Genomic DNA, 22250 nt, shown 5'->3' with positions numbered 1-22250 from the left:
CTTTCCGATCTAACCCTGTACCACTAAAATATGGTTTGCCCCAGGGTTCAATACTTTCCCCTTGTTGTTCACATACACATGCTACCACTTGGAAAAGTAATCAAAAAACAGGGTCCTACCACTGCTATGCTGTAACACCCTGCTACATTTATCATTTAAACCTGGCGTGACAGACTCTTCTTCAAAAATTAACAAATTTGTAGCTGAGCTTCAGGAGTGATAAAATAAATGCTGACAAAACTGGAGTTCTTGGGATCGGAGGTCAGTGTCCAACAGCAAAGCAGCTACAGTCTCAGTCAGCACTGAGGGTAGGAAACTCGAACCTTATTAGCTCTAACTGCACACTGTGAAACATTACTTTTTCACCTTAGGCTGTGGAGTTGGTACAAAAATCATCCAACTCCTCAGTTTATGAAACCACTGACTCCAACTCCAGGTACCCATAAATTACTCGGACTCCTTAGTCTAATACTTACACGGCTGTGGAGATGTTATAAAAATTATCCAGCTTCTCCGTGAATATGAAAGCACCAACTCCAGGTACCCAAAACTTGCTTTAACTTCTTGACTCTGACTTTCATACCCGTTAGAAACTTTAAAACGAAAGGGAACCTGAAGCGAGATGTATATATGGCAGCTGTCATAGTTATTTCCTTTTAAACAAAAGCAATTTTCTGGCATTCCTGCTCATCTGTTTGGCTGCAGTATTATCTGAATCACACCAAAAACAAGCATGCAGCTAATCTTGTCACATTTGACAAAAATGTCAGAAAACACCTGATCCACTGCATGTTTGTTCAGGGTCTATGGCTAAAAGTATTGGAGACCGAGGATCTGCAGGGTAGCCAGGCAACAGTAATAGTAAACTCTACTATATCCAGAGGTTTGCTATATCAAACTCAGTGCTCAGGTCCCAGCAAATGCATCTGTATAAATATACAATGTATGACCAATTTTGATTTAGTAAAGTACTTTTCCTTGTCCCTTGGAGTTTACTATGAAGGGATTTTATTGTGTTGCTTAAAAGGAAATCAATATGGCAGCTCCCATATATCGCTTGCTTTGTTATGTTTAACCTTCCAGGCGGTAAGCCCGAGCTGAGCTCTGGCTATGCCGCGCAGGAGGATATCTCAGCCCCTGGATGGGCGATTCACCCCATTTAAAGTGCTGTGCGTGCAGCTAGCACTTTGCTAGCCGCGCGCACAGCTTGATCGCGATCGCCCGCACGCAGCGGCGGAAGAGGGACCCCCCACCAGAGCCCTGCGCTGCCCGGACCAATGAGTTCCAGGCAGCGCTATGGGCTGGATCGGAGGCGTCTGACGTCCATGAGGTCATTCCAATCGTCGCCGTGGCGACAGGAGAAGCCAAACGGGAACGCGTTATATACGCGTTCCCCTGTTTGCTATTGATGCCGGCGACGATCGCACTAGAGGGACACATGCGCCCTCTAGTGGTGTTTCATGTAGCTACCACTCTGGTAGCTTTACATGAAACAAAAATTTTAAAACGGATTTCTGCCTATTTGGCAGAAAAAAAATCAGCCGCCAGGAGGGTTAAGCAACTCCTGCCTCCAAATAAAGAAGAGCACAGAATGCTGCTGCAAGGCTGCTATCAAACCAACCCCACCATTGCCACATAACCTTGATCCTTCGCTCACTCCATTGGCTACTCATAAAATAGAGAATACTCTGTAAAATTCACCTACTGACCTTTACATTGCTACACAATTTAGGCCCTAAATACTTGTAGGATTTGTTGCAAATTGCATCACACCTTCCACAACTTCAGATCAATAGGATCTAACAATTTGGCACCCCCGAGTCAATCTCAAAACATTTGAAGCCAGAACCTTCTGCCGTGCTGCTCCTAACCTTTGGAATACCATACCACAACCAATCAAGGCAGCTCCATTCCTAGAGGCATTTAAAACTGCAAAGCCACCTGTTTAGTCTGACATTTATGATCGCATAACTTTCCTCCTGTAATACATTCATGTTGGCATAACTTCTCCATAACTAACACCAGACCACACCTCGAGCTCTAGAGAATTGTTACACACAACACATGGTTGGTACAACACAGGAGAAAATGGTATTGCCACTGAGGCCTGGCATACTTCTCCAACACATGTAGGGGTGCCTTTATCCATCACCCTTTTGGTCATCTTTATTAATTTTTTACATGTTGTCTGAAGCAGAGAGGCGGGGATGGAGGCAGGAAACGGCACAACCAAGTAGCTGGCCTCATGTACAAGAACATCTGCATAGACCATGAGCTGAACCTTTTCATAAAGGTCCATCAACTGTAGTGGCTGAATAGTGTACTGGTTAACCTCCTGAGTGTTACGCCGCTCAGGAGGTTTTGCATTATCAATCTTTCTATCTGATTAGTTTAAATGTGTCAGTTGCATACTAGCTAGCACAAGGCTAGCTAGTATTGTCTGCCGGCAACTCTGGGACTCTCCCCCCCCCCCAATTGCCTGCTGGATACATTACCTAGATCCCGCGATAAGTGCAGCCTCCCCGCTCGGCTCCAGTCTATGGGGAGGATAATCCATGATGTCTTGATGTCATGCGCAGTCCCGATCCTCCCCATAGTGAGGACCGGAGTTAAGCGGGAGGCTGCTAGATCGCTGGATCCCCGCATGGTAATGTATTTAGAGGGCGATGGGGGGGATTGCGGCCAATCGTGGGGTGCCGGCAGACAATACTAGCTAGCATAGTGCAAGCTAGTATCTAATGGACACAATTAATTCCGCATCCGATCAGCAGCAAAACCTCTGCAGCGGCATGCCCGACACAGTGTCTGGCATACCGCTAAGGAGGTTAAGGGCTCCGCCTCTGATGCAGGAGACCAGGGTTCGAATCTCTGCTCCTCCTGTTCAGTAAGCCAGCACCTATTCAGTAGACCTTGGGCAAGACTCCCCTAACACTGCTACTGCCTATAGAGTGCATCTTAGTGGCTGCAGCACTGGCGCTCTGAGTCTGCCAGGAGAAAAGCACAATATAAATGTTCTGTTTGTATCAACTGAAACGTCATGTTGTATTGCAGGTTTTGGTATTATTTGCCTTCTTAAAGCAGAAGGTACTTGTGATAATTCAGCTTTAAGTGAACATCTGTGGTTACCCACAATGCACCGCTACTGAATATGCAAATGATCTCTTTATGCCCTTGAGGCTAGGCTTGTATCCAGAACTGCTGGTGTATAGCACGCTTATAGCTTTAAATTTTACAGAGCCATATCAACCCAAGCAGACAACCTGTTTTGGACTGTTGGTCCTCCTTTGTGTATGACGGGTTCATAAGGCTCTATAGGATAGGGGCTTGGACCAGTACAACAGGGTAACAAAGCAACTCATGATGACACAAACCACTAGGAAAGTAGGGGACTAAACATTTGGTCTTCTTTAGTCCCCTTTACTTTCTTGGTGGTTTGGGTCACCCCAAGGTGCTTGGTTATTCTGTTACTTGGTATGTAATGGAATAAAGCAGTATAGCTGCATTGAAATCCAGGTGGGGTCTTGGTTCTACTTCATTGTACGAGTTGAATCTTCCCAAGTATAGATGGTTGACGAGATAAGGAGAATAACTGAGACAAGATACTAATGGATCATTCTGGGTGTTGGCTCCAACACATCCTAGAAGCAACATCAGAAAGCTCTGTCCAGAAGAGGGTAGTGCTGCTCAAGGCCAGATTTATACTTTCTGTACCCCTCCGCCAACTTTTTTTGTGCTTGGGGCTCCCTGTCTATGTTTAACAGCTGCCCAACCATAACATGTGGAGCCCGCTCTTCCATTTTTAACATACATGTAAAGCAGACTTTTTTTATGTATAGATCAGTTAGGTAACAGCTCCCCTCTTCTGTATGTTGTTTCCCATTTGCAGCAACTCGCACACCTCTGGCAGAGGTTGAAAAGACGGACACACAGTGGCGTTACTACCATTGGGCGCAGGGGGGCATGGCGCACCAGGTGATTGACAGCCAGGGGGGTGTGGCCACGACCCCCGTGGTAGGCAAAGCAGGAGGTAAAGAAGCGCTATAAGGAGGGGCAGGGGTGGGGGGGAAATATCCCCCCCTCCCTCACCTGGGTCCCCTTCTTCAGCGCTCTCTACCTCCAAAATGCAGCAAACAGGCAGGCCGGGCGGGCTAGGAGGAGAATAATTCACCTCACTTCCGCATTCCAGCCATTGGAACGCAGTGTTCCAATGGCTGGAACACGGAAGTGAGGTGAATTATTCTCCTCCTAGCCCGGCCTGCCTGTTTGCCGCATTTTGGAGGTAGAAAGAGGCGCGCTGAAGGAGGAGACCCAGGTGAGGGAGGGGGGATATTTCCCCCCTTCCCGCCGCTGCCACTCCTTATATTGCTGCCCACCCCTCCTGGACCACTGTACTGGGGGCCACTATACTACCTACACTGCGGGCAGCTATGCTGGGGTCTGGGGGGCACTATATTACCTACACTGGGGGTAGCTATACTACTTACACTGAGGGCTGCTATACTGGGGGCAACTTTATTACCTATACAGGGGGCACCTATACCTGCCATTACCTGCCGTGGCGCCAGGGGGGTGCTGAAGCACCACCTAAAATTCTCCAAGCACCCCCCAGCATGAACTGACTTTTGGTGTCTAATAGACGGTGTCAGTTCATCGGCAGCCAGCAGCGGCAGAGCAGGGCTACGATAAATAGGCTTCCAAAGCCCTGCACTGGAGACTGAGTCTGCAGTACAGGGCTTCGGGCGCCATTTTCCTGTAGCCCTGCTCTCAGTGTGGGAGTTTGTTGCTGGCTGCAGCGGATCGTGGGAGCTGTCGCCGGACGGAGGTCGAGACAGGAGGTCTGCTGCAGGTGAGTAAATGTTTTTGTTTTTTTAATTTATATTAGCAGGTGTATTTGCTTGTCAGGTCTGCCACATGATTGCACGTATTTTCTGGTCAAATCTGCCACGATTGCATGTATTTTCTGGTCAAAACTGCCACATGATTGAACGTATCTTCCACATGACTGCATGTATTTTCTGGTCAAATCTGCCGACATGATTGCACATATTTTCTGGTCCAATCTGATAAGACAAGACAAATAACATTTATATTGCGCCTCTCTCCTGGCGGACCCAAAGCGCCAGAGCTGCAGCCACTAGGACGCGCTCTATAGGCAGTAGCAGTGTTAGGGAGACTTGCCTAAGGTCTCCTACTGAATAGGTGCTGGCTTACTGAACAGGCAGAGCAGAGATTCGAACCCTGGTCTCCTGTGTCAGAGCCCTTAACCATTAAACCATCCAGCCACCAATCTGCCGACATGATTGCACATATTTTCTGGTCAAATCTGCCGACATGATTGCACATATTTTCTTGTCAAATCTGCCGACATGATTGCACATATTTTCTTGTCAAATCTGCCGACATGATTGCACATATTTTCTTGTCAAATCTGCCGACATGATTGAACGTGTTTTTTGGTCAAATCTGCCAACATGATTGAACGTGTTTTCTGGGCAAATCTGCTCACATTATGGGTATTTTCTGGGGAAAGGGTCACCAAAACTTGGGCCCACTGTCTTTGCATTGCACTTTTAAAGGGAACCCGAGGTGAGAATAATATTGAGGCTGCCATATTTATCTCCTTTTAAGCAATACCAGTTGCCTGGCTGCCGTGCTGGTCCTCTGCCTCTAATTTCAACCATAGACCCTAAACAAGCAGACAGAACGTCAGCGGTTTCTGACAATATTGTCAGAATTGACAAGATTAGCTGCATGCTTGTTTCTGGTGTAATTCAGTTCACCACTGCAGCCAAAAAGATCAGCAGGGATGCCAGGCAACTAGTATTGTTTAAAAGGAAATAAACATGGCAGCCTCCATATTACTCTCACCTCGGGTTCACTTCAAATTACAGCTCCGCCCTCATCCGGTCATGGCCTTCGGCTTCGCGTGCCGCAGGTTATGGCCACCCCCTTTTTTTTTGGGGGGGGGGTCTTATAATACAGAGCATCGGGTGTCAGATGCCCTAGGTACGCCACTGCAGACACACATTAGAGTAGGTTCACACGTGTTCTAAAAACGTATCCATGGCTCTGGTTTTTAGCCTGGATCAAAACCAGAGCCACGGATACCAATGTTAAAAATAGCAGCCGCCTTCACCTAAAAAAAACAAAAAACAAATCCGTCTGCATTCAGGGGGATCCGTTTTGAAAACCTAAATGAACGGTCCGTATTTGCAACATTTTCACAGACCCCGGATACAGGGAGGGGTAGTGGAAAGTAATAGCAAAAAGGATCCCCCTTTACACAAGCATCTTTTGACACAGAAACGGATGTGTTTTCTGTGTCCCAGGGGAAAGAGGGGCTGCCGTGCTGGAGTGGGTAGCTGGCAGAAAGGGGGGAGGGGAGTGCCCCCCTTCCCCCACCAGCTAGTTTCATTAATAATGCCCCCCCCTTCCCCCACCAGCTAGTTTCATTAATAAGATCATTAAAGTATTCAAATGTAAGCCAAGCGGCGAGTGGGGAACTTACTTCCTTGTGTTCCACCGCTCGCCGTCACTTCCTGCAATGCTACCCGATGAACTACAGATGGCGGCATTGCAGGAAGTGATGGCGAGTGGTGGAACGCAAGGAAGTAAGTTCCCCTATCGCCGCTTGGCTTACATTTGAATACTTTAATGATTTTATCAATGAAACTGGCTGGAGGGGAAGGGGGGGACCCAGGTGAGGAGGAAGGGGGGTACTGCTACCCACCTTCCTGCCTGCTAGTCCCTCCAGCATGGCGGACCCCCACCCACCCACTGCCAGGGCTGAGAACGTTTCCACGGACTGGATCCGATCTGCAGCAGACAAGTGTGGACCTAGCGTTAGTCACTGAGAGGAGGGAGCCACAATTCCTGACTAGGAGTCACCATGCTCCAACCACTACTGGGAGCACTGTGTCCTTCATTTTCCACATCCTTTGTGGTTTTTACTTCAGACCCTGATACATCTCCAGCTTTTCTAACCTTCTGGATGTTCCTCCCTAGTAGGGATGTGCTCACGAGTAATTACGAGTAGCTAGCTACTGGAATTCATGATTCTAATGAGGCTTAATTGAATCAGGAGCAGCTGGGGGAGAGGGGGTTAATTACCCAGCTGCCCACCCCTTCTATGCATATCACAGCCTCGCACGCGCCCAATGGGACGCGTTACACGACTCAGTACCACGCACTTCCTCCTTCGGCCGGAAGGAGGAAGTGCGCAGTACTGAGTTGTGTCCAGTCCAAAATGATTCATACACTTCTTATTAATCAATAGAAAAGCCTTTATTGGCTATTACAGCAATCAAACACTTCCTATAATTGTAGACCAGCTTTTTGCATATTTCAGCATGTACAGGTATTTTTGCCCATTCATCTTTAGCAATGATCTTCCAATCTTTCAGGTTGGAGGGTCTTCTTGCCATAACCCTGATATTTACCTTCCTCCTCAGATTCTAAATTGGATTTAAAGTGACCCTGAACAGTAGCTAGAATGCGCATACGAGGTTTAGAGTTAGAAAGCTGCATGCGCAAACCTGTCACGCTGGCCGCCGTGATGATGACGAGCATGAAGATCCAGGAAGAGTTGCCTGACACCCGGCCCAGGTATCGCTGGTAACGGTAGCCGCTGGAGGGACATGGACAGGAGCAGGAGGCCCAAGGTAAGCAGCGCCAGGTGTTACCCGGACCGAATATTGTTGTGTGCTGCTACATTAAATTGCCTGGTGAAGCAGGTCTACGCCTGTGAAACGTGTTGCAACCACTTTGGAGTATACCAATAAATATTTTTTTTACTTGAATAGACAGTTCTTTGTGTCTGCTTGCAGGGTAATTAGGATGCTTTAGAACAGCTTGGACTATTTAAAAATGGTATAGAACTTTGGATTTTCCCACAGATTGTGAAAGGTATGAATAATTTTGGGCTGGACAATTTTTGCTCAAATGTAAGTAAAAGCGAAGAATTTTTTTCCCTCACAATAATGCCTCTTGTGCATTGTCTTATCTTTTGGGGGACACCTACAGTGATGTGAAAAACTATTTGCCCCCTTCCTGATTTCTTATTCTTTTGCATGTTTGTCACACTTAAATGTTTCTGCTCATTAAAAACCGTTAACTATTAGTCAAAGATAACATAATTGAACAAAAATGCAGTTTTAAATGATGGTTTTTATTATTTAGTGAGGAAAAAAAAAACTCAAAACCTACATGGCCCTGTGTGAAAAATAAATTGCCCCCTGAACCTAACTGGTTGGGCCACCCTTAGCAGCAATAACTGCAATCAAGCATTTGCGATAACTTGCAACGAGTCTTTTACAGCGCTCTGGAGGAATTTTGGCCCACTCATCTTTGCAGAATTGTTGTAATTCAGCCTTATTTGAGGGTTTTCTAGCATGAACCGTCTTTTTAAGGTCATGCCACAACATCTCAATAGGATTCAGGTCAGGACTTTGACTAGGCCTCTCCACAGTCTTCATTTTGTTTTTCTTCCGCAATTCAGAGGTGTATTTGCTGGTGTGTTTTGGGTCATTGTCCTGCTGCAGCATCCAAGATCGCTTCAGCTTGAGTTGACGAACAGATGGCCGGACATTCTCCTTCAGGATTTTTTGGTAGACAGTAGAATTCATGGTTCCATCTATCACAGCAAGCCTTCCAGGTCCTGAAGCAGCAAAACAACCCCAGACCATCACACTACCACCACCATATTTTACTGTTGGTATGATGTTCTTTTGCTGAAATGCTGTGTTACTTCTACGCCAGATGTAACGGGACACGCACCTTCCAAAAAGTTCAACTTTTGTCTCTTCGGTCCACAAGGTATTTTCCCAAAAGTCTTGGCAATCCTTGAGATGTTTTTTAGCAAAATTGAGACGAGCCTTAATGTTCTTTTTGCTTAAAAGTGGTTTGCACCTTGGATATCTGCCATGCAGAACGTTTTTGCCTAGTCTCTTTCTTATGGTGGAGTCGTGAACACTGACCTTAATTGAGACAAGTGAGGCCTGCAATTCTTTAGATGTTGTCCTGGGGTCTTTTGTGGCCTCTCGGATGAGTTTTCTCTGTGCCCTTGGGGTAATTTTGGTCGGCCGGCCACTCCTGGGAGGTTCATCACTGTTCCATGTTTTTACCATTTGTGGATAATGGCTCTCACTGTGGTTCGCTGGAGTCCCAAAGCTTTAGAAATGGCTTTATAACCCTTACCAGACTGATAGATCTCAATTACTTTTGTTCTCATTTGTTCCTAAATTTCTTTGGATCTTGGCATGATGTCTAGCTTTTGAGGTGCTTTTGGTCTACTTCTCTGTGTCAAATAGCTATTTAAAGAGAATCTGTATTGTTAAAATCACACAAAAGTAAACATACCAGTGCGTTAGGGGACATCTCCTATTACCCTCTGTCACAATTTAGCCGCTCCTCGCCGCATTAAAAGTGGTTAAAAACAGTTTTAAAAAGTTTGTTTATAAACAAACAAAATGGCCACCAAAACAGGAAGTAGGTTGATGTACAGTATGTCCACACATAGAAAATACATCCATACACAAGCAGGCTGTATACACCCTTCCTTTTGAATCTCAAGAGATCATTTGTGTGTTTCTTTCCCCCTGCAGCTATCTTCCACTGAAGTTTCAGGCTGCTCTTTTCTTCCTGCAAACAGCTTTGCCCTTGTCTGTAATTCTTCAGTATGTGAAAGCCCAGCCAGCTCAGAGGAGGATTTATCCAGCTTGTAAAAGATAAGAGAGAAGAGAGAAGCTGCTCTAATCTAAATAACACACAGGCAGTGTGCCGAGAGGGGCCTGGAAGGGGGAGTTCATAGCAGAACCACAACACTGAAGAACTTGGCAGCCTTCCAGACACAGGCTGACAAGTCTGACAAGAGAGAGATAAGTTGATTTATTACAGAGACTGTGATCGTAGAACGTGCTGCAGTAAGCTAGAACACATTAGAATAGCTTTTGGAACTTGTAGGATGATAAAAAACAGGATGCAATTTTTGTTACGGAGTCTCTTTAAGTGATTTCTTGATTGAAACAGGCGTGGCAGTAATCAGGCCTGGAGGTGACTACAGAAATTGAACTTAGGTGTGATAAATCACAATTAAAGCGGAATATAACCCTGCATTTCAACTTTGCTCTAAAACATTATTTACAGTATATTATATGCAACCAGCAATTTTTTTTAATAGACCAGCATTGGAAGGGTTACACAGGGCTTTAAAGTTCCTGGAGATTTCTGCAGACGCATCCGAAGCTCAGATAGTTACATTTTGTTTACATAAATGTATCTAAGTGTTGAATGTTACACACTTTGGCTGTCCTCCAGCTCAGAGAGAGTGAGTCACATTCAACACTTAGATACATTTATGTAAACAAAATGTAACTATCTGAGCTTCGGATGCGTCTGCAGAAATCTCCAGGAACTTTAAAGCCCTGTGTAACCCTTCCAATGCTGGTCTAGTAAAAAAAAATGCTGGTTGCATATAATATACTGTAAATAATGTTTTAGAGCAAAGTTGAAATGCAGGGTTATATTCCGCTTTAAGTTATTTTTTAACAAGGGGAGCAATCACTTTTTCACACAGGGCCATGTAGATTTGGAGTTTTCTTTTCTCACTAAAACATAAAAAACCATTATTTAAAACTGCATTTTGTGTTAAATTATGTTATCTTTGACTAATAGTTTTTGATGAGCAGAAACATTTAATTGTGACAAACATGCAAAAGAATAAGAAATCAGGAAGGGGCAAATAGTTTCACATCACTGTATGTCATTTCCGGTCAAAAAAATCTTACTTGCTGGCTGAACAAAGGTAACTTCAAGTCAAAATTTGCCAAGGATATGAATAATTACGGGCAGCACTTTATATCACCAGTGCAGTGTTCTGCTGCCACAAGGTCTTGCTGATTGGCCAGTACCTGCCTGTCTTCATCCGGAAGTCTTGCAAAGTATTAGTTCTGTTATGCACAATGACGGTAATGGAAAACCCTATTTGGGCTGGGCAGATGTGCGTATCCATGGCTGTACAATTTGCTGTGTGCTCTGTCGACATCTGAACACAAGTGAGTTACTGAAACAAACCATACATGGAAGAGACAAAGCTGTGTACAGAGCTAGAGAATAACTTCCTGCGATGAGAATACCCTCATTCTGTACTGCAGGTTCCTATGACACATGGTGGTCCTACACAGATTACTGCTATTGTCCTGTGCAGGTTCAGGTGCAGAGCAGCACAAGTCGAGCAGTTGGAAGCATAAGTGATGGATTTGGGCTACAAAAATGTGAAGAGTGAACCAGGCCTGACAAAAACAACAAAGAGGAACTATGCTTGTATGGCTTTACTATTTCATTTTATTGGGCTTTTATAACAGAGGATGGGGCTGAGGTTTCTTCATAGCACCATATAGTCCATCAGGCCAATAGCTCGGCAGTATGTGGTCACAGGGATGGCAATGTGACTGTGAAGTAATGTGAGAGGATTCCCTCCAACTCTTCAGGTTCATAGTCCTTCACCTGCACCAACTGTCCATCCTGGGCACCACGAATCATTGCAGACAGCACTGAAAGAAAATATCACACTGTTAGTCCAATCTCAGAGGAGGGGTAGGTTCCAAATCTCGCCCTCCTCACAAAATGTTGCCGAGTATTATTTGTAATGCCAGGGCCCAGGATACAGCTTCACCCATTGCCTGGCCCTGCCCTCCTCACTGAATGTGTCGAGTGTCTTCTGTAGTGACCTCACGGTTTATGGAAGTACAGGTACGTTGAGGAGTATCGCTGCTCAGTATAAACTCAGTTTGGTTAAAGAAAGACAAAGAGGGCACTGCTCCATTAAAAGCCCTTTATTGTGATATGGGTAAGGCTCGGTTCACAATTGTTTTAAAAACCTATCCGTGGCTCCGTTTTTGGGCCTGGACCAAAACCGGAGCCACAGATACCAAGGTTTAAAATAGCTGCCGTCTTCACTCACTTCAAAAACTGACCCGTGGGCGATCTGGGTTGAAAAACTGAACGGAGAGTCCGGATTTGCAGGTTTTTCATGGACCCCCGGATACACGGAGGGGTAGTGAAAACCAATGCAAATACGGATCTCCCTTTACACTGACAGCTTTGGGCACAGAAACCAATCTTTTTCCAGAGTCCCAGCCCTGTCTGTAGGCCGGGAGGGGGTAGCAGACAGGAAGGGGGGCAGCAGGCACAGCAGTGGGGGAGAGCCTTCCCCGCTCCCCCTCCAGTTAGCTTCTTTTAAAATCAATTCAGCAGTGAGACTTACTCACTTCTTTGCGTTCCACCGCACCCGGCATCACTTTCTGAAATGCCACCCTCTGTACTTCAGTGGGTGGCATTGCAGGAAGTGACGTGACAAAACAAGGAAGCGAGTTAGTTCCCCACTCGCCATTTGATTGATTTAAAAATTATAACTATCTGGAGGGGGAGCGCGGAAGGGGGCACCCAGGTGGGGGGTCTGACCCCCCTCCCCGCCGCTGTCCCCTTTCCTGGCTGCTACCCACTCCAGCATTGCAGCCACCTTCCCAAACACAGATCTATGGGGCACAGATCTGTTTTGCAAAACGTAAACGGACTGAGTAACGTAAACGTGCTGTAAAATGGCAGCACAGATCCGTTTTCCATCCGTTTACGTTCCGGTTTAGAAAACCGGAGCCCGGACCGAGCCTTATACACGTATGGTGGTGGCAGTGGGCGTAAAAGCCTGTCAACTGTTTCTCAACCTTGTTGCTTCTTCAGAGGCACTGCTTTTACAAGGCAGGAAACTGTATCGGATTCTGACAGGTGTGATCCCTGCCTAACCCCATCAGTGGCAGACACAGCCAACAGTGGCCCCCTGTTCAAAAGACATGAAGGGGCCCCATGCACATAAGTAGCAGGCAGTAAATGGTAGGTACATGATGAAGGGAGGGGACTCTGTCTCCTTCCCTGTAATGCATGTCTACTCCTCTGCACTCTGTGTCCCTGTGCGCCACCCTTAATTTCCCCACTATACCCAAGTACACACATCCAATCTTGATTGGACAAATTTTAGTGATAGTCATGTCTAGGAGAACTCATGGAGAAGCATGTGATTTGTTTGATAGATTTACAAGTTTTTCATAATTTGGAAGTCAACAGGAAGCAGAAATACATCACAAATGAAAAAAATGCATACAAAACAATACATTGCGTTCCCATTGACTTTCATTATGTGCGTTTTTGAATATTATGCAACAAAACCAGCGTTTATAAAAACGCACACATATGCGTTTTTTCATGCGGCCCAGATACTTCCATTAGCGGCAAAAATGCAGCGTTTTCCACAATGCTTGCGTTTCTGCTAAGTGTGTACCTAGCCTCAGGCTAACATTTAGGTCTACCCTTATGGACCCTCCCTTTAACCACTACAGCCTTTGGGGTTGTTGTCACCTTATACATCCAAGCAATTTTTTCTATTTCAGCGCGCCTACCATTAATTTGCCAATAACTTTATCACTACTTATCATGCCTACATTATATCTTGGCGGTTCTTTTCAGGACAAATAATACTTTTTTAGGGGGTTATTTATTTTTGCAATTATTCCCTAAACACCCATTTCTCCATTGCCAAACACTATAGTTTTCAAATTAACAATACTATCATAGATAAAACCCACACATTTTATTATGTCCATTTGTCCTGTTTATGCCAGCATTTAAACTATGTCCCTAGTGCAATGTATAGGGATAGTATATTATTTGGAAATAAATGTGTATTTTTTCTATGTTGTGTTTTTAGTTTTCTCATTTTAAAAATCTGAGTCCCTAAGGCCACAACTGTACTGTATTTATATATTCTATTTTAAATTCTGTCCCTGTGTTTTCTTATTACAAGCTTTTCATTTTTGTACAGCATATATGAAAATAAAAATGTTTATTTTATTCTCTGCGATATCCGCCCCCAGGACTTCACGCCAATTGGCATTGAGCGGTCCTGGGGGAGCTGCCGCGTTCGGCAAGTAGTCAAGGTCCATACTCACAAAGCGATTTTTACAGCGACTTTTTTGTGACGGCTGACTTTTTTCATGACAAACTATTTCTGGGACCTAAGGTACATTTCTGCAAGACATTTGTGTTTAGCGACGCGCAGCGATCACGACAGTCATGTCAGATCACTGAATGAGCAATCATTCAGATTCCCATAGACTACTGCCCAAATTACTGTAATCCTTTACAATCTTGTTCGTGTCTATTGTTTGTTCCCAAAGTATGTAAATGCAGAAGATGGATTAGGGATTGTTCTTTTGTTGCAGTTCCGCTGATCCATCTTCCGGTGAGTACGTAGCTTTATGCTGGGAATACACCATACAATTTTCTGTTAGATTTTTCAGTTAGATTTACTGTAATTAGATTATTTTCTGTAGAGACTGGTCATTATCTTTGGTGCATTGTCTTCTGGTTATCTCCTGCGGAGTAGAACAATGCCTAATTGCTAGGCAGATGGTAAGATAGATAAATTTCCAACATGTTGGACTTTATCTATCTGGCAGGTAAATTTAACAGAAAGCTGTATGGTGTATTCCCAGCATTATGCTTGGCATACACGGCACTAGAAGTCCTTATCAATCGAGCCGCTGATGGCTCGATCGATAATATCCGACAGGTCCGATGACCTGCCGGATAGACTCCCCGCTCGATCCCCGCCGGCGGACAATAACGGGGAATCGAGCGGCTGATAAGGAGCGCTGGCGGGGACAAGCGGCAATCGATCCGCGGGGGCCGATCCGTTGACCGATTAGCCGCCGGATCGACCAGTGTATGCCCAGCATTAGGCACACTGATTGGTTCAGGGACCCCATGATACCTTGCACCAATCATTGCTGCCTTGGGGTAATCAATAACTGTTGTAACAGTTATCATTGAGGGGCTAGGAGAATACTGATTGGTCAAGGGATCACATAATCCTTTGGACCAATCACTGCAGCCACAGCGGGTCCCTTGCACAGATCAGTGCTGCAGTGTGCATGCACCATTCAAAACTGGGACATAGCTCCGATGACCAGGCGGCTTGAGTGGACGGTTTTCTGGACGTAGGAGCTACGTCCGGTTTTTGTTCCTATTTGGCCAGCTCTCATTTCTCCAACAGTACCCCTCTCTCTCTCTAGTTTGTATCACCAATATGGCCAACCCCTTACCCTATCCTCGTAGTGGTTCCCCGTCCCCTGTATTTAGCACCACCGCTGTGTAACATCCCTATTGTGACCCCCTCCCCTGTATTGTGTCTCCATTGTGGCCCCGTCCCCTTTAGTTAGACTCAGTTCCCAATCATTAAAAGAATGTACTCGTTAGTATGTTTTTTAAAGCTCCGCTCAGCGCAAGAAGCGAATCCTAATGTTAAAACATTCACCTGTTAGAAAAAAAAAAAAAAAAGGATCCATTTACCACGTTGCGGTAAATGGAACACAGAACGAGAACTTGCTCCATTTTTCTGGAACGAGCAAAAACAAAACAAAAAAAAAAGAAAAGAAAAAAAAGGTACACAGTGAAAGCCTATTAGAACGGACAGTGTTTCTGCGTCTGCTTCGATTGCCACAGTTACGCAAATACATGGTCCCCACTTTCACTGCTGCTGACTTCTCCACTCGATCTTTGGAAACAGGTCAATGCCAGACAGAAGCATGGCGATCTCTATGGAGTTGACCAAAAAACCAATGGGAATTCTCAGAAACAGGAGGTTCATTCATGGTGGACCAACAAACATTCTCACTGTTGCTAGGTAGAACTGATCTCTTGTTATCCTATGAAGAGTTTCATGTTTCTGCTTACCTCTGGTCTGTTTATCAGCTTTGGAAAGATTGGGAGGCTGAGTCAGCAGCAGCGGGACCTGCAGACACTAGAGTATTGTCGATTGTGATCAAATCAAATGCACAGTGGATGGTTTTACATCTCCTGCAAGTGTTAACCAAGCTGACACCACTCCTGCAACCTTCTGTTTCAGCATACTCAAATCTCCCAGACTACATCTCCCAGAATGCATCATGGACGTGACTCCCGTCGTGAATTTCAAATTCCCACACAAGGTGACGGCCAGGAGAAAAAGGTGATGCATGTCGTGCCAGAGGAGCAGCACTCTGTAGGTAATTAATATAAGTAACGGTGCACGCCAGTGGCACACACCATTATGAATCTCTCGTGTGTTCGTTTTTAAATTTCTAAAACATTGTTCAGATCCCTTTAAAGTTTTGGAAAGCTTTCAATAAACTATGTACAGTTGGAAACTAACGGTACTACCTGAATCAACATCTGCTGGTTTGATGTCAGCATATCTGCAAAGAATTCTGTGTTGATGCAAGATTATACTAATTATATATGCAAATATATGTAGCTTGAAAATGGACCAACCATTCTACCTTGGTATTCTTGGCATGTCACGTCCCTAGCCATAGTGCTCCTGGCTCATATTAGTACTCACCACGACCACTAGATGGTCTGAAGAGGCACAGGATCTTCTTCTTCATAGCAACAGCTTGGCCCAGCTCATAGCCAACCCCCAGTGATGGTTGTGTCACTTCTGCCACCACAACATCCGACTGCTGTAACCAATCCAGATCTCTGTCATGGATGAACTTGTCACCTTTCTCATTAGCATCTTCACCTGTAAACAAATGTTCTGTCATTTCCAAATTCCAACCCGCCTCCTTCCCAGAGGTTGACCAGTCATAGAACTAGGAAGAGCTCTATCTATGTTTGTGTGTGACCTCAGAGCAGCCATGCAAGATATATATCCATCTGTAAGATGAGGTTAACAGAGGGGTGTGGTACCGACATACGACCCAAAGCTAGTCTGGTACCAACATATGACCAAGAGTGGGTGTGGTATTAACATACGACCTGGAGCAGGTGTGGTACCCACATACAACCCAAAAGCAGGTGTGATCCCGAAATATGGCTCGGAGTGGGTCCGTTATAGGCATATGACCTGGAGCGGGTCTGGTATGACATGAGACCCAGAGTGGGTTTGCTATAGATATATGACCCAAAGCAGGTGTAGTACCAACATACGAACTGAGCGGTTGTGGTACCGACATGTTAGCCGAGGCGGGTGTGTTACAGACATGTGACCCGCAGCAGGTATGGTACAGACATACAGTATCTCACACAAGTTTTTTCATATAGTTTCATGGGACAACACTGAAGATATGACACTTTTATACAATGTAAAGTAATCAGTGTCAAGCTTGTAAATGTACAGCAGTGTAAATATGCTGTTGCATAAAAATAACTCAACACAGCCAGTAATGTCTGGCAACAAAAGTGAATATACCCCTAAGAAAAGAATCTCAAAATTCTGCCCAATTAGGCATTTTCCCTCCCCAAGGACCATGTTATTCATTTGGTCTCAGATGTGAATGGGGAGCATGTGGTAAATTTGGTGCCATCGCTCTCACACCCACATACTGGTCACTGCAAGTACAATATGGCACCTCATGGCAGAGGACTCTCTGAGGATCTTAAAAAATAAATAAATAAAAATTGTTGCTCTACATAAAGATGGCCTAGGCCAGTGATGGCTAACCTTGGCACTCCATCTGTGGTGGAACTACAAGTCCCATGAGGCTTTGCATTACTTGAATACATGAATGTCAACATGTACTGTGACACAATGAAGCAGATAATGATCCTCTCCCTTCAGAAACTGGGCCTCAGGGCAGTATTCAAATTTAATGACCCCAAACACACCTCCAAGATGATCACTGCCTTACTAAAGAAACAGAGGGTAAAGGTGCTGGACTGGCCAAGCATGTCTCCAGACCTAAGCACTATTAAGCTGTGGGGCATCCTCAAACAAAAGGTGGAGGAGTGGGAGGTTTCTAACATCTGCCCCGCTTTGTCATGGAGGAGTGGAAGAGGATACCAATGGAAACCTGAACTTCATGCCCAAGAAAGGTTTTTTTTTTTTTTTTAAATAACATTTTATTAAAGGTTTCATAATTCAAATGAACAAATAGAATATGAAATGTACAAGAGAAGAGTGATACACAATAACACAAAGGAAGTATTCAAAGCATATGCTGCATAAGGCCTCTTTTACATTAGACAACGCATGCAGGAGCAGTTTCCTGCACGCATTGAATAGCCTGCGGCCTGTCGTCGGGAATCTGCGGTGAGACGCAATCAGCGGCGGTAGTAATTAACCCGACAGGAAAACGCTGGTTCCCGACAATAAAAAGCTCCCTGTGCGTCGTACCACAACACATCGAAACGCAGAGTCGGGTGTGAAAGGTAAAATGAAAGTCATTTTACCTTGGTTAACGCAACTTATCAACTTTGCTTTGAAACGCAGAAAAGGGGCTCTAGTGTGAAACATTAGGATCATAATATCCAGTGGTGATTAAAGAAAGAGGAGGAAAGAAATGTACATACTTCAAATTAAAATCAGATATTCAAGTTACACAAACAAGTCAACTCGTCACATGAGCAGAGTACCATCAAGAGGATTGCTAAAGTAACTGCATATAAACCATAAATTAGGCAAAAGCCAAATATCCGTAAAGGTCTAAGCTATACTGTGTAATGGGGCCATAGTCCTCTATTGTCTTCCAAATATCCCATGGGCGCCAAATATCGTCAAATCTTGTGGCCAAGAGAGTTAAATCCAACATGTCCGATCAGGATTCGATTCAATTCAATTCGATTTGCCAATGCAAAACAATGGCGAATCGAATTCCAATCGGACATGGCAGATTTCATCAGATCGTAACTAGAATCGTAATCGAATCGTACAAAGAATCGTATCGTGTAGATGGGGCTTTAAGGCAGTGCTGGAAGATAATCTGGGCACACAAAATATTGACACTTTGGGCACAATTCTGACATTCTTCCAGGGCTGTGGAGTCGGTACAAAAATCCTCCGACTCCTTAGTTTGTAAAACCACTGACTCCAACTCCAGGTACCCAAATGGCTCCGACTCCTCGACTCCAACATCTTATACTTACTAAGGCTGTGGATTTGGTACAAAAATCATCCGACTCAGACTCCTCAGTTTATGAAACCATCGGCCGACTCAGACTCAAACTCCGACTCCAGGTACCCAAAATTGCTCCAACTCCGACTCCACAGCCCTGCATTCTTCACAAAGGGATGGGGTGTATTGAGTTTTGTTGTCAGTGGTTTAAACATTAACAGCTGTGTGTTGTTGAGTTATTTTGATGGGACTACAAATTTACACTGTTCTACTAGTTGTACACTGAATATTTTACATTGTATTAAAGTGTCATATCTTCAATATTTTCCCATGAAAAGGTATGATAATATATTCACAGAAATGGGAGCAGTATAGTCATTTGTGTGTGAGATAGTATATGACCCAGAGCGGGTGAGTAGCGATGCTCATTATGAGTAGCTATGTCCTCGTAATCGAAATGAGTTTGGGCTGCCTGCGGCTGAGGGGGATTAACTTACCCAGGCGCCAATGCGCTCCATTTGCGTCCCACATTACGTTCCATGTCACTCCCATGCTACCTTCTTCCGAGTTTAAGTAAGAAGCATAGGAGAGACATGGGATGCGCATGGAGCACATCGGCGCCTTGGTAAGTTAACCTACTCTCAGCCGCGGGTAGCCCGAACTCATTTCAATTTCGTCCTCGTAATGAGCATCGCTATGGATGATGCTTTTCATCCCCATACAGGGGTACGCCCTGCGCCTCCTCCTCATACAGGGATACACCCCACCCCCTCATAAAGAGGTACACACTGCTACCTCCTCATAGAGTGGTAAACCCCACCCCTCCTCAGATACACCCCGCTCCCTCCTACTCATGCAGGGGCATGCTCTGCCCCAGGCAGTGTACACGCCCCTCTCCTCCTCATGCAGGGGTACGCCATGCCCTTTTCATACAGGGGTGTTCCCCGCCACCTCTTCCAAGTGCACCCCCCTGCCACCTCCTCATACAGGAATACCTCCCCACCATCCTCCTTATACATGGTTACATCCAAAACCCCTGCTCCTCATATAGGGGTACACCCCTCCTCCTTGTACAGGAGTATGCTCTGCCAAAAACAGGGGCACACCCTACTCCTCCCCATACTGGGTATACCCCACCCCTCCTCCAGGTGTACACCCCGCCACCTCCTCATACAGGAATACGCCTGCCCTCCTCTTCATACAGGGATACTCTCTGACCCCCTGCTCATACGTACACCTTGCCACCACCTCCTCCTAGAGGGGTACACCCCTTCTCATACAGGAGTACTCCCAGACCCCTCTTCATACAGGCGTACCCCCCCCCACCTTCTAGAGGGGTACATCCCTCCTCATACAGGGGTAAGCTCTGCCCCATATAGGGGAGCACCCCACCTCCTCATACAGGAGTATGCTCTGCCGCATTCAGGGGCACACCTCACTCCTCCCCATACAGAACACCCAGACCCCTCTTCATACAGGGGTACATCCCACCACAAGCTCTTTCTGGAAGGGTACACCCCTTCTCCTCATACAGGAGTATGCTCTGGCACACCCCACTCCTCCTCATCCAGGGGCACGGCACACCCCATTCCTCAGACAGGGGTACACCCTGCCCTGTTCCTCCTCTTCATTCAGGATTACACCCACCCAGGCCAGACCCCCTCCTCATACACGGGTACACTCCTCTCATACACGGTACACTCCTCTCATACACGGGTACACTCCTCTCATACACGGGTACCACCTCCCTCCTCCTCCTCATAGTACTGTACATCCAGTCTAGGATATACTCCGCCCCCTGTAAACCACTCCCCGGGGGCGGAGGTTAGTGCATGCTCACCCTTCTCAGTGATATCCGGTCGAGCGATATGCTCGGTCAGGACGGAACCATAGCGTTGCAACTGCTGGATAATGCTCTCATAGAGTTCTCGATCCGCCCGACCGCCCCGGATACTTCCACAGAAATACAGCGCGCGTGTTGCCATGTTGCCAATACCAGCCAGGAGGGGAGGCGGGTCTAAACCTGCGGCGAGAAAAGGCGGGAGTGTGAAAAGCGTGTAGGGGGCGGGGTCTTGCTTTGAAGCGTATGTAAAAGGGATTGGACTGTAGGGGCGGGTCAGCCTGTAAGGAAAAAGGGGTGGGCAGGTGTGTCTGCTAGGAGCATGTGAGGGCAGGTTTTAAAGTGAGGAGACTGCACTGGGCGGGTCTGTCATTGAGGAGCATGTGGGGGGCGGGGTTTGACTGAGTAGAGTAGACTGGATCAGATCTGTATGGGAGCAGGGGCAAACGCAGGATTTTTAAGGGGGGGGTTCCTGAAAGGTCCAGAAGCACGTATGTCCCGAGTGCTTCCGAATACAGGTGGCTCCCTACTGCCCATGCACAAAAGTGCGCTGGCGTATTACGGAGCTGCCTATCTTTGGAAGTACTCAAGGACACAAGTGTTTCTGAGGGCTTCTGGTAGCAGCAAATGTGAACGGGGGACAGCGCTGGAACAACTCCCCAAGAGAGGAACAGGAGATAGACTTAGTTTGGACAATTCAGTGGAATATGCTACATAGTTTCACATAGCGCAAGCGATACCCATATGATCAGAGCCGGGACAAGGTCCTCCAGCACCCAAGGCTGAGACACCAAAGTGCGCCCCTCCATCCCTGCCACCCGAGTCATCAAACACTGATTGCTTTTAGACTAAGAGGCGCCACAGGGCCCACAACCTCCCCAACACCTTAATATCTAGTTATCTGGCTTGCAGTCACTGCCATGTATCCCCTTTTCTTATTTCTTTCTGCTTCAAACACAATTATCAATGACAGCTGAATGAATTCTGCGCCCCCTCCTACACTGCGCCCTGAGGCTGGAGCCTCTCCAGCCTATGCCTCGGCCCGGCCCTGCATATGATGCAGGGATATATGCATCTGCGGAAGATGTCGGCGCTACATAAATACTAAATAATATTATTTTGCCTCACCAGGATTGCACTTTTATTTAGCTTTCCTGTAAGACAAGAACACACAGTCAGCCAGCCAGCACTAGGGGAAGAGGGAAACAAAGGTGAATGAGGGAGGGCTGGTGCACACCACTGTTGATTTGAAAAACGCTCAGAAGCACTCTTGATTTGAAAAGCGCTTGGCTAATGTTACCCTATGTGGGTGTTCCCACAGCAGCGTTGTGATTTTTTCAAAATCGCAGGTATACTGCATGTAGCATGTTTTTGAGCAATTCATTCAAAAATCGCTCTGAAAATTACTTCACAAAATCACACTCACAAATTGCTAGCGATTGCTATTGTCATTTTGGCGTGCACTAGCCCAGAGAGAGGAGTGGAGA

The 22250-nt window shown here is 45.9% G+C and overlaps 1 protein-coding gene across 1 annotated transcript; it reads right to left on the bottom strand.

Annotated features, from left to right (window-relative positions):
• Positions 1-11317: 11317 nt before the first annotated feature.
• On the bottom strand, positions 11318-21014 carry DNPH1 (2'-deoxynucleoside 5'-phosphate N-hydrolase 1). The gene is made up of 3 exons (XM_068279639.1): positions 20764-21014; positions 16430-16612; positions 11318-11549 (listed from the first exon to the last, which is right to left on the bottom strand). The coding sequence occupies exons 1-3, from the start codon at positions 20906-20908 to the stop codon at positions 11428-11430; spliced, it is 450 nt and encodes a 149-aa protein (XP_068135740.1). The 5' UTR covers positions 20909-21014; the 3' UTR covers positions 11318-11427.
• Positions 21015-22250: the final 1236 nt, after the last annotated feature.

The sequence above is a fragment of the Hyperolius riggenbachi genome, chromosome 4, assembly GCF_040937935.1.
Source record: "Hyperolius riggenbachi isolate aHypRig1 chromosome 4, aHypRig1.pri, whole genome shotgun sequence".
NCBI classification, from domain to species: Eukaryota; Metazoa; Chordata; class Amphibia; order Anura; family Hyperoliidae; genus Hyperolius; species Hyperolius riggenbachi.
This window is presented reverse-complemented; position numbering and strand designations above follow the sequence as displayed.

Bases quoted from the DNA above. Each gene is read 5' to 3' on its own strand.
- DNPH1 (XM_068279639.1), bottom strand. From the start codon at position 20,908: ATGGCAACACGCGCGCTGTATTTCTGTGGAAGTATCCGGGGCGGTCGG. The intron at 16,613-20,763 runs GTGAGCATGCAC...ATTTGTTTACAG, and splicing joins ACCGGATATCACTGAGAAGG to GTGAAGATGCTAATGAGAAA. The intron at 11,550-16,429 runs GTGAGTACTAAT...ATTTTCTTTCAG, and splicing joins CAGACCATCTAGTGGTCGTG to TGCTGTCTGCAATGATTCGT.